The sequence below is a fragment of the Platalea leucorodia genome (genome assembly GCF_965183815.1).
Source record: "Platalea leucorodia genome assembly, chromosome: 2".
Lineage (NCBI taxonomy): Eukaryota > Metazoa > Chordata > Aves > Pelecaniformes > Threskiornithidae > Platalea > Platalea leucorodia.
Window position 1 is genome coordinate 16,749,582 of NC_138824.1, and position 12,589 is coordinate 16,762,170.

Sequence of the window (12,589 nt, forward strand, 5' to 3'; positions counted from 1 at the left end):
GCGCATGTCCGCCCGCGCCGCGCCGCGCCGCCACTAGACGCTCCCCCCCGCCGCCAAACTCACCACCATCTTCTGCATGTGCAACATTCGCAGCCGGACAGAAACCGCTCCCCGGCGATGGAGACTGCGGGAAAAATCCGGCGCGGCGGGATGGCTTGCTGAAACGGCAGCGGCAACCGGGAGAGAGGCAGAGCGCGAGAGAATAGCAAACAAATACTAAAACAAAACAAAAAAAAAAAAAGAAAAAAAAAAGAAAAAGAAAGGCAGAAACCTCTCTTTTTCTCCCCCTTCTTTTTTTTTTTTTTTTTTAATTCTTGATTTTGTTTGTAGCCACCTCGTCCTCAATGCCTCTCTGAGCAGCATCTAGCGAGCGAGCGGGAGAAGGCGAGACAGAGAGGCAAAAGAGAAGATGAGGATAATTTGCAGACAGCTTGTCTTGTTGTTTTCTGGCTTTTGGGGACTAGCAATGGGAGCTTTTCCTAGCAGTGTGCAAATAGGTAAGCGCTGCATTGGGCTGTGTGCGTGTGTCTAGGGGTTCAATCCTTTGCAAAGTGAGTTGGAAAGGAGGCTCTGAAGGCAGTTTGCAGATTTCTCCTCCGCCACTCATCCCATTTCCCTGCCTTCACGAAAAATCGGCGTCTATTCGTGTGTGTATGCTTCTGTGTGTGTGTGTATACATACATACGTGTGTGCGTTCGCCTGCGGGAGGGAGGATGCTTCTCTTTTGCAGAACTCGTTCCAGCTCCGGGGTGTGTAGGATCGGCAGGGGAGGAAGGGGCTCGGGGCTGGTGCCCCTGGGCTGCTTCAGCCCCCTCCGGCACCCCCCGCTTTTGGCTGCCGGAGGGATGGCGAGTTATGTGCACCGGCGGTTGCGGTAGCCGGCAGGGGTGGGGGGTAAAAGGCAACGCTGCCCTTCTTTCCCTTCTCATAGTTGGAAAGTTTAGGATTTTGTAGGTCTCTCCGTGTCGTCCTGTGCCCCTTCCTCACCCCTTTCCCATCGCCTCCTGCTTCCCTCCTTTCGGACGTGTTTCGGATGGGACGCAGCTATCTGAATTCTTTCCAGCTCAGCTCCATCACTGCATCATTTCTCGTGGACTTGTAAAGATGCTGCTAATAAGGCTGAGCTGCACCCTGCCTGCACATGGCTGCAGAAGAGCAAAGTTCATTATATTCCTGTTCAGTGCAGATTATCCCACACTGAGTTGCTATTTTCTTTTTTTTTTTTTTTTTTAAGTCCAGAAAGCATCGTTCCCCTTAATCAGCCCGCCACTTAATGTGAGAGGCTGCTGAGTAGCTGATTTACCAGTGTGTTCAGTATCAGGGAGATGGAGGCTAAACACTTTCAAAGGTCACTGTAATCATGACAAATCTGGGTATTTATGTATGAAAGGCTGGAAACTGAGAAGTCAGAAAAGAAGCATGAATGCATCAGGGAGGTTAAAATCGATTGAGGACAGTGATTTAAAGGCAGCGGTTGTGATTACCAATATGATTAGTTCCTTATCCATTAAAGTCTTAGGACTTGCCTTACTGTGCAGCTTTGGGAGAGACAGTTGCTTGGTGTTACAAGATAGCAAGTAGCTTGCAAATAATTCACCCTGCTTCCTTTGCTTTTTGCTTTTTTTTCTGTTTTTTGTAGGTGGTCTCTTCATCAGGAACACAGATCAGGAATATACTGCTTTTCGATTAGCAATTTTTCTTCATAACACCAGCCCCAATGCATCCGAAGCACCTTTTAATTTGGTTCCTCATGTAGACAACATTGAAACAGCTAACAGCTTCGCTGTAACAAATGCCTGTAAGTAAACATGCCATTGATCCGACCACCTTACGAGTAAATTGCACTGGAAATAAGAGGAAACCACATTGTTGTCTTGCATTGGAAATACATCAGTAAGTCTGTCTTCAGTATAGATACCCTTTGCAGAAGAGGAAAAGTGGCAGCAATCCTTTTTAGTTTCTAACTGGAGCAAAATCCCCTCTCCTGCCTTCTGCTGACTAACCTGATGTGACATTTACTTTAGTGTTATTACTGTAGTTTCTTGCTTCCCAGTTTCTATGGAGATGAGTTTTGTTGTTGTAAAGAAAAATTATGAATGTCTCGATCAGTCCGTAAACCCCACAGTTACTCTTGTTCGCTTTTCGGTATGGCGTGCCTTGCGTGTATTTGAAAATATACGATAATATTTGTGCTCAGAAATGCTTTTCTAATGGCTGGAAAGGAGATAGGGAAGCAGTGGTGTGCAGGATAATATATCTGAGTTGGTTGACGTTGCAATTGATCTGATGATGTCACTTGAGGCAGCCCTGCTCTTATATTCTAGGTTGTAAATGTCTCTTATCATCTCGTAATGCATACATCCTGTGGATATGTCTCTATGCATCCATACCTTGGTGCCAAATCATGTTAGTATCTGATCTACTTGATTTCACAGACCACCTCAAGTGGAACAAATATTCTCTTCCTACTATATATTTTATATACACACACACATGCACACACACAGATGCACATACACCATGAGAGGAAAACAGAAAAAGAAATGCCCTTACCAAATGAGGTAACATTTACTCTTTTTTTTTTTTTTTTTTTTTTTTTTTGAAAAACCAGAGTATAATTAGCTGAACTTCCTACATTTAGATCACCTCAGGGTCTTTAGCCTTGGTTAAAGCACATGCTGGATACTGCTTAATCTCTGAAAGTAGCAAAGCATTATTTCTATTTATCTTCATGTATGTCAGGCTTGTAAAAAGGAATTCATGTTATTATGTAAGACAGTGGGATGTAGTGTGGCAAAGCTGAAGACTGTAGTAGTATTACTACTTTGATGTCCATATTTCAGGATTCTGTAGGTTTTCCTTTGTGGCCTTTAAGTTTTCAAATCTGTCCTCTTCATCCAAGAGTGAATTGCCTCTGGAAGTAGATGCCCTGAGCAACATTGCTGAGCGAGTTTAAAATAGAAACATACTGGAGAAGGTCTTACTGTTCATCATGCCTTTAAAATACGGACTATGTTTCTCTCCACTTTCTCACAGCCATCTCTGTGGCACTTTTTAATATGTAAACATAGAATGTACTGTGCAGTTCTTATATATAATTCATTGAATGATTGCTAAATTTATTTATACGAGTCTTTGGTACTCCAAGTTTCAGATGACCTTGCCACCTTATTTAACAGAAAAAGCTGCTCAGCTGCCAAAATGGCTCCATTCATCTTATGCAGGAAAGACTGATGTCCCATTAAATGTGAATTCTATATTAAGCAATGTATTAGTTGTGTTTAGCGTGAAAATCAATATCAAATTCCATAAGGAGAAAACACTTCAAAAGGTGCTTTGAAACTGGAAGGAATCAGATCTATGCAGGTATAGTTCATTGAGAAAATATTACAATGCATGTCAACTTTTGCAGGCACTGATTATATATTCCATGAAGACAAATGACATAGTAGCTTTTTTAAACTGTGATTTTTAGTGAAAGAGGAGGGGACTAAAATTTTTGTATATTGAAATCAGTAATTTTAGGTGAAGTCAATTATTTTAGATTCTGCCTACGCATCCAGTTCTACCAAATAATTTCCAAGGCTATTGTTACTTTGTGGATTAAGGGTATTGCACAGTATTTCCGTTTGAACGCTAGTGAATTAATTCTGATTTGCATAAATTTAAAATTGTCAAAAATTGAACCGCTTCTCTGTGTAAGACTAACACCATAGATTCAAAAAGGGTTTGCCCAAAACTTTCCTCATTTAGACTATTTGCAGCAGATTCTTTGCTCTCATTTCAACCACCTTAGGTTATGTTTACCTTGCATTGTTTTAACTGAGGAAAACCTGTCCCCTTATATTTGCTGTCATTTACAGAAATAGTGATTCATAACCTGATCCTTTTTTTTTTCAACTGAACCGAGTTTCAGTTCCAAAGAGTTTAATGACTCAGAGATGATGAATCTTTACAGTATGGGGGGAGGCAGAGAAAGAGGGAGGAAAGTAAATGTATATGTTTATGTGTGTGTGTGCTCATGTAATTCTGTACATGTCTGTATTAAATAGGTGTAATCCTACAGGCCTTATTTAGGTCTGTACTTCACATTTAAACCAACGTATATTTTTGCATTAGGCCAAGTTTGTATTTCTTTCACATTGTGCAGTCTCGTGCCAATAATGTGACTGCTTCTTTTTTTAAACATTTTAATACTGAAGAATATTTTTTAACCAACAAATCTTTGCCTAATGAAACGTAGGCAAACTGACTGACAACTGAATGAACATATCGCATGTCCCTTAAGCTAAATATGAGCAGAATCCTGCAAAAATCAATTGTCTGATAGCTGGAGGACACCGGCTTCCATGTGATTGAATTTGCTGGCTTGACAGAGGCTTCTAAAGCGCAGATGTGTGAGATTTTCTAACCTAATTAAAGAACCCCCACCATCAGCTCTGAATTAAGTGATTTCATGGCAATATGAAACAATAACTCTTTGCTGAACCACTGTGAAACAGCAGCTTTGGATCTTGCTATTTGTGTAGAAATTACTCGGCACACACATCCCCAAATATACAGTACAAAAGCCTTAGAGCTGCTGGGCTGAAATGAATATTCATGTGAGTTCAAGCATAAAGCTCTGAGACATGACCAGTTACCTCTATTTCTGTTTCCATTCGCTGCAGAGGTTACTTGTGAAGATTCAGGGCCTGGTCCGTTGCATGTGTTAGGGACAGTAAACAGACTATTTCAAAGGATTATGGATGGCATATTAGCAGGTAACTCACCGCAATATTGGAAAAACTTGAATATTTTTTCTTTTCACTACATAAAAACATACAGCCAAATGTTCACCCAGGAGTACTTTTGGAACTGGAATAATTTTGTATATTCAGTTTACTGTCTGTCTTCTAATGGTTATCATCTTACACATATTTGTTTTCTTTAAACAGGCCCAGAACATTAGGTTTTTTGTTCTAAGTCGTGAATGCATATGGAACAGGTTGCTTAAGCAGATAGACTCTGTTGTAAGTTTGCAAAATTGATCTGGTCTAGTTTGGAGACAGTCCTCTTTCTTTCCCCTTCCCATTTGCGTGTTTTATTTAAACTCTGTTCATTTCTTTTGCACTACATACATTATTCAGGGAATCTCTCTTACTGACAGAGCGCGCTGAAATTATTGCAAAACATGAATAGTACAAGATTCTTACTCATCAGAACACAATACACCAGAGCTGAAACATTTGACTATTGGCATACATTGGTTTGCACATTATAAGCAGGAAATTTTGCTCATGATTGGAAATCTACCTGCAGCTTGATTTCAGATGTTGGAGCAATGCATTGATTTTTGGAGAGGGTTGTATATATTTATTCTTTAGCTGAATGCAAAATAATTTTCTCCACTCCATGCGCCCTCTATATTACATTAGTATATCTCAGCAACACAGTCGAAATTAAACTTGCTTGCATGCTTTTGAGAGGTAGCTCTGTGATTTTACAAAGAACTATTTGCCTTCCAGCTCTTGTCTTGTGGTTGAGAATTTTTCTGTTGAAGTTTCAAAAATCCTTAATGTATAACCAGTCTTGTAGTTCTTGTACAGGATTAGGCTAAATGGGGAAGAAAAGAAATCGATTCAGGTCTTTCATCAGTGTTTCATACTAAAAGTAAAGCTTTTCCCTTTGAGTCTGTTTCACTTCATGTGTATTCTGAGATGAATATATTCCTAATAAGTGTAATTTTGGGTAAATCAGACGCTCCTCTTGTTTCATCTTGTGCACAATTCAGTTCTTACACATTTTAATCCCAGTAGATACAAACCCCCAAAAATATAACTTTATTACGTGCCACACGGATCAGAAGAAGAAAACCTCACTGGAATTAAAAATTTCATCTCTTGGAATAACTTTCCTCTTTTTCCAAGAGTTAGTTAGTCTTTTTGAGTTTTATGCCCTCCAGACTCATGTGGGATTGATGACCTGAAATTGGAGGGCCTGATTCTGCCTCACCAGCATCAATGTAGTTTCTGGGTGAGATCCGCCGAGGTCGGAGGCAGCCCTGAGGACAGACAGGAACCTCCCGCATCACCCTGCCCTCTCTGTGTGTCTGTCTCTGGGTTTGTGCTTCCTAGTGAGGGGAGATGCAATGTCATTTTGGAGTTAACTTTTCTGCTGAGACATCCCGAAAGCTGGGGAAATAGATTCAAAGGTAGTGTTGCCTCTATATTGTGACTGTCATTTTACTTACAGCAGTTTCAGCTTTGATTTGCTAAGCTGCATCATAATGGGATTTTCATTAAATTTTGTTATTAATTCTTCTTTATGATTACAACTCAATTTAGCAATAGGAGTGTAACCTTAGTTTAATAATCAGTGTCATTTAAAATCATGGTGTTCTTTATTTAGAAAGTGAGGTTTCATACAGCTGAATGGTATTTTGCTATCAAGAGCAGTACAGTATTCCCAAGGATGCAGTTTGGAGTATATTGAGAGTTACTATAAAGGCATACCATACGGTCAGGTTTGAACTGCAAAAGCAAATAGTGTGCCAGTTGGCTAGAAAAATGGAACTGGATTACATCGTACCCTTCTAAAATAGGATCAATTACAAAAACGCATTTGAAGTGAGTGTTTTGCTTTAATACGTTGAGTTTATCTCAAGCTAGACCCCAATTATTGAAAACAATTTCTCTTAACATTTCTATTATTAGCACTTGCTGATGGAATCAAAGAACATATGTGTACTTGGGTGTCATTTGCTGTAAGAAGGATTCTGTGTATTTTTAAGGTATAAGAAGATCCATATTCAAAGAGTCTCATAGCTCTAAATGTGATCTTTGTAAAATAGCTGTACAGCAGAGAGAAAATCAACCATTAATAGCTCCAGTCCATCAGAGTCTGGATTTAATTTTCAAGGTTAGTGTTGGGAAAATAAATTATAGGCCTTTGCTGGAATATAGTGAGATTTCTTCAGTGAAAATTCAGAACATGCATTTCCCTGGCATGAAATAAGACTTTTGTCCTAGTATGTTACTGGACTGGCTAAAACTGTAGACTCAAAAGCTTTACTATAGGTTATAGAAATCATTTAATCTTCATTTCAGAGGATTAATAACAAAGATTGTGTTCCTTCATTCCTTCTGCAGAAGCCAACGCAGTGCAGTACTTCTTGCGCAGGACAAAGCACTTTAACAAGTAAATTAAATTGATTAACTTCAGCTTTATCATTGTAATCTAAGTTTGTATGCTAGTCAAAATAGCTCATGTGTTTCATTTGTAGGTCTTGATTGTCTTGAGACTTGCTTGTTCATGAGAGAGGAAGCCGTCTGCTTTGATTCTTAACCGCCTTAGATCCTGCTATGAATTGTGCAAGTTCAGATTGTGAGCAGGTGAAGTTCTTTGGGTTTAAAAGTGTTAGAACAAACAATCTTCTCTCATGGGTCTTAATCCTTAATATACGACTGATTTAAAGGGGATGAAATTTGTGCTGCTGCCAAAGTGAAGAACGCTGTCTGATTGCACCAGTGTAATTAAAAAGAAAAATTGGCCTCCGCTCTGGATTTCCATTCCTCTGGGTAGTTGGCTTGAGGCAAAGATTTTGGACTAGTACAGCACAAAGTCCGCTCCTGCAACTTAGGTAGGCATACCTATACTGAAGTTATGTGTTGGGACACAAAGTCAAACTAAACAAATTATTCCTGTGAAAATCAAGAATTGCTCTTCTGAATTTGTGAAAATAAATTTACTCAAGAGTACCTGATCACAGCGTCTTGTTTGGAAATTGTGGGTTTGCTTTACTTTTAACCATTTTGTCAGAAGTTTTATTATCTTCCTCCATCTAGTTTGGGTTCTTACATAACTTTTTTTAAAATTTTTTTTTTATTTTGAAGACCTTACTGGCTTTTAGCAATGCTGGTATGGATTCAGTTGTTTGTCAATACAATTATGGGTGGAGTACTCTTAAAAAGTCTGTATCAGCGATGTCTGTTTTCAGGCACCAAGTTCAAATAGAGAGATTATCTTACATTTTGGCACTCAGAGACATTCTAGTATTTTCCAGAGTACTCGGCAGCACCTGTCTTCCCAATGGGAACTGCTTACTGCTGAGCACTTTGGAGAATGTGTCCTTATCTGTGTGATAACGCATGGGTCAGCTGTGTTGTCTCAAGAGTGTTACTTCCTTGCGAGGACTCCATTTCTTCCCTGTTCTTTTTCCCATAGTCCTGACGAAGAGTCTGCCTGGCTTGTTCAAATAATTGCAGCTGTTTGTTGGATTTCTGGTTCCTTATGGTAGGAAGATGGAACCAGAGTGTCACATACACATCACCTTTGTCTTGGCTATGCGCTGTAAAGACCCAGACCATCCTCCCTCTTCACCAGGTTCCTCAGAAGCTGATTACAAATAAGCTTTATGTTGGACTCAAGGGGGAATAGCTGGATACTTACTAAAAAGCTACTGTTCTTTCTGGGTTTTGGCCAGCTATGCTAACATTAACAAATTCCAGTTCAAATATTGGCCTTTGTCCTGCAGTTCTTTCCCAGGCAGAGCTGTCTGCAATTTAAATAGGGGCGCTACCTGAGCAGGGTTTGCAGACTGGAGCCCAATATAATGAAGGACTAGTAGGAATCAGCTTTTTTGCTAGATGAACAGGTTCTCATTCTTTCGTCTCATAGCTCAATTTTTTAGAAGTATTAAATTTCTCAACTACTGTTATTTTTTAAAAAAATATATATTTAGAAATTGGACCCCTGGTACGTAATTGCCTATTTTAAAAGAATGTCATTTGGGCTACTGTTTTCTTGTGTTCCGCAGGCTATCTCAGTGTTGTATTTATATGCAACCGTTGCTCCTGAAAAATGCAGTCTTATGCAGTACTTTTCTATATTCTAAAGTCGTGGACAACATGAGCGTGACTGCTTTTTTTTTTTCTGTAAATACAAATGGAGCACAAGAGAAACAAAAAGCAGTTAAACTTTTCACCAGCTTATTTATTAGATTCTTTGCAGGGAAAGGCTTTAAACACATTTTGAAGACTGATATTAAAATATATCAGCTTTTAGCTATTCATAACAGTTCCTCTGTTTCTCACTTGCAGACCCTCTGCAGGGTAGTTTCTGTGCCATTTCTGCATGCACGCTCTTCCAGTTGCTTTTATGGTGTGTTTGCATAGTACTCTCTTAAACCCATAAAATTTGAACTTCATTTTTATTTGCACATCACCTTTTCATACAATTCAGGTATGCCCAATGAATATCCATCAAATGGGTGTTTTAGGAAAGTTCACAGGTAGTGAGAGTTAATTGCTGAAAAGAATTGAGACTTTTACACTTTGTTTGCCTCAGTTTTCAAATCCATTTCTAAATGGATATGGAATTTACATTTTCACATTGTGGTGCAAAAGGTGATGCATGTGTTAGTATTAGAAATTATTATACAAAATTATTAGGAATTATTGTACAAAATATTCTGGGTTTGTTCATTTCTTTCACAGTTATGTGTTATGCTTTATTTCCTTTTGTTAAAGATTTCACTGATATCGCATGGCTTTTTTTTCAGTGTCAGGGTCAGATCTGTTTCCTCAGTGGGTAAAATGATTTGATAATACATATTCAAGGTAGAGGCAGGGGAAAGAGGAAACTCTTCTAGAGCAAAGAGAGTACAAAATGTAGCATATTATTTGTCCGCAATAGCGTCCTGTTCTGCTTTAATATTCCTGATGTACAGTAGCAGTATTTCATGCTTCTAGTTAATGTGAGATATGGTTCTGGATGGTGCTGTGTTCAGGTCTGGAAAACATTATTGAGTATAAGTAAAAAACACTTGTATCAAGCACAGATACGTTCATGTAAAATTCAGGAGTAAAAAGCTATAATATTAAAAAAAAAGCACATGCACATCAGTACACTTAGCCCTTTGTTTCCTCACCTAAGCTGATGGGGAAAAAAGGAACAAGACTTTACAGACCCATGGTCTCAGCAGAGTCGTGTGGGACCTTGTATTAGTGATTTCCTTCAGGTTTTCTGTGTGGATCTGTCCTGGAGAGGCTTGCTAATAAAGGCCTCCAGGCTTGGTCATTTCCATCTGTTTAAACTGAGAAGAGTGTTTAAGAATGGACTTTTCAAGAGCACTGCAGCTGGGATAATAATTTCCTTTGAAAAATCAATATTCACGTGCTCTTGACTGACTCAGGAGTTTTTGTCACTTCTACTCCAAGTAGAAAGCACAAGCCAGGTAAGAAGCTGGCTCTTGGGGCTATTTGCACACCCTGTTAACACTGTCTCTGTATCTAGCTGTTTGTGTGGTCTCCAGTTCAGAGTTGGTCAGGGGTTTTTCTTTCTCAGGTCCTTTTTTTTTAAATCAGTATCCTTGTTCAGTGCTTCTCTTGGGTGGTAAAAGCAATGGGGTAATATTTTAAGTGATAACGTTATTATATAGATAAGAATTGGAGTTGCTGTCTGGAGGCATAAGCAAATGTCCAAGGAAGAGAGCATAAGAGGACATCGGTGTATGGGGAGGACATACATCTGCATCTGTCGCAGGATTACATTTGCCCCTTGAAAGTGTGTGGCTGGCAGGTCAGGAGTAGTGCCATATGGAAGTGATCCAAGTTACAAGTCCTTACAGCTGATACAGAAAAGATGTGAAGGCAGTCTGGGGGATGAAATGCTGTCTGATGGCTATGAGCATCAGTGCTTCAAAGAAGAAAAAGTAAAGGTAACCAAAACAAAGGGGAGAGTGGATAGCATGTAACAGTGTTCACAGATTATTGTGTTCTAAGGCTAGATGCGACCATTTTGATCACCCAGTCTGACCGATGAGATGCTAGTCAGCCAACCTCAATTAATTTTTTCATCCAAGCCATTTTTTCCCAAATAAATCCAGTGGTGAATTAAAGACAGAAAGAATCACAGGTAAATTGTCACATCATCAACACATCATTTGGACATACCACCCTCTGTCTTTATCTGTGTTGAATGTAGGAGTCATACAGAGTAGGCAAGCAGAAGAAAATTGCCTACTGGGTTTGTTGCTGGTCTTTAATTTAGAGAGATACCACAATCAGCGTGATTTGCATCCAGTCGTCACAGTTGTGAGCTCCCAGAGCCCCCTGAGGTTTGTTCTGGCTGGTTGGTACTGTGTCTCGCCTGCATGGAGGGACAGTGTGGGACACCCTTAGTAGCAAGGCTTATGCCATGGCAAGACATGTAAGGACTTACTGGGGCCGTTTTCAAGGTCCCTTGAAAAATACTTCCAGTGGACACAAAAGGTAGGTTTTTTTCCTCTCCTAAGAAAGAACATCTCCTAACCCCACAGCAGGGAGTATGGCTTGAAGCAAGAGCAATATAAGCTTGGTAAACACGTTCAAAGACCATTAAGTATGTTTTGCTAACAAATGTACACTAATCCCCCTTATTTGTATTCATAGACTCCTCTAACTACAAATACAACTTAATGGTCATGTATGTTACACATATTTCACTTTCTATGAGCCACAGAGGATGTGTATCTATTACCACTTTCACCTGGAGGGTTTGGGCTGTTAGCTTAAGATACCAAGAGTTATGAATTTAGCTTTGGAAGTCCCTGGTTTCATCTGCTTTGTGTGTCGGAGGAGACGGCAGCCTGAACACAAACATGATGATGAATGAGATTTAATGCACAAGAATATTTGCAGAAAGCAAAAGCCTGAATAAAGGAATACAAGAAGTGGTCCCATAGGTCTCTTTGATGATCTGTTGCTCTATTCTGAATAGCAAACATATATGAAAAGAGGAAAAAAAAGGACAAACCTTTCATTTCCTTACAGCATAAGTCATTAAAACAGGGAGGAATAGTAACACAAGACCTCAGCAATTAATTATGATATACTAACAGCTGTACTTCGAGCGTCCTGTTTACTGCCACTCTGTCCATTAAATGGTTTGCTTAAATGATTTATTATACAGTTATTATTAAAATCAGCTGGAAAACGACAAGGTGTTTTTAGATAACTAACTCAGAAAAAGAACAGGCACAGTTAATGCAAATGCATGTGTGCAACACATAATTGGCAAGGATCGGCCAGGCGTTGTGTGCGACAGTTTGGAGCCCAGGCAGGAGGTGGGTCTGCCCCGGTTCTTCGGGGACCCTTGCAGACTCAGAAGTGACAGATTGCCTGGAGTAAGGAGTCGAACAAGTTTGACACCTTGGGCCTGAAGTTGCTGTTCACCCTCAGCTGGGTGGGAGAAAGGGTTCAAGATACAGCAGGAGCCATTCCTTTATGAAACAGCATTATTCAGTGTTGGGGAAGAAGGTTTCTGAGAGCGGAGGAAGGGCTGGTGTGCAGCACTGCTTGCTGCACGGGGAATTCTCTGCTTCTGAAGACAGAGCAGGAAGGTGTGGCTGCTGCTTGTGAATTAGGAGTTACAGCTGGTGTGAGCTGATGTGACTTTGAAAAACTTTAAGATGGACATGTGGCTGTGCTAAACTGAAAACTTAGTACAGAGGGGGAAGTAACGGCTAGTCCATGTGTCCGGTGGAGTACAGTAGGAGTTAATAGACATGGAAGAGCATAAGACTAAAAAATACTGTTCAAAGAGACAGAGGGAAAATTCTGTTCTCTTC

General features: G+C 39.8%; 1 protein-coding gene across 3 annotated transcripts in view; it reads left to right on the forward strand.

Annotated features, from left to right (window-relative positions):
* Positions 1-409: 409 nt before the first annotated feature.
* The window catches only part of GRIA4 (glutamate ionotropic receptor AMPA type subunit 4), a gene marked incomplete at both ends in the record, with an annotated part of 233,713 nt that continues 221,533 nt past the window's right edge, over positions 410-12,589 (forward strand). For all 3 annotated transcript variants that reach the window (XM_082336963.1, XM_082336962.1, XM_082336964.1), the window contains 2 exons: positions 410-497; positions 1,640-1,798. In XM_082336963.1, coding sequence (XP_082193089.1) covers positions 410-497; positions 1,640-1,798 — 247 coding nt within the window. The remainder of the gene's footprint in view (positions 498-1,639; positions 1,799-12,589) is intronic.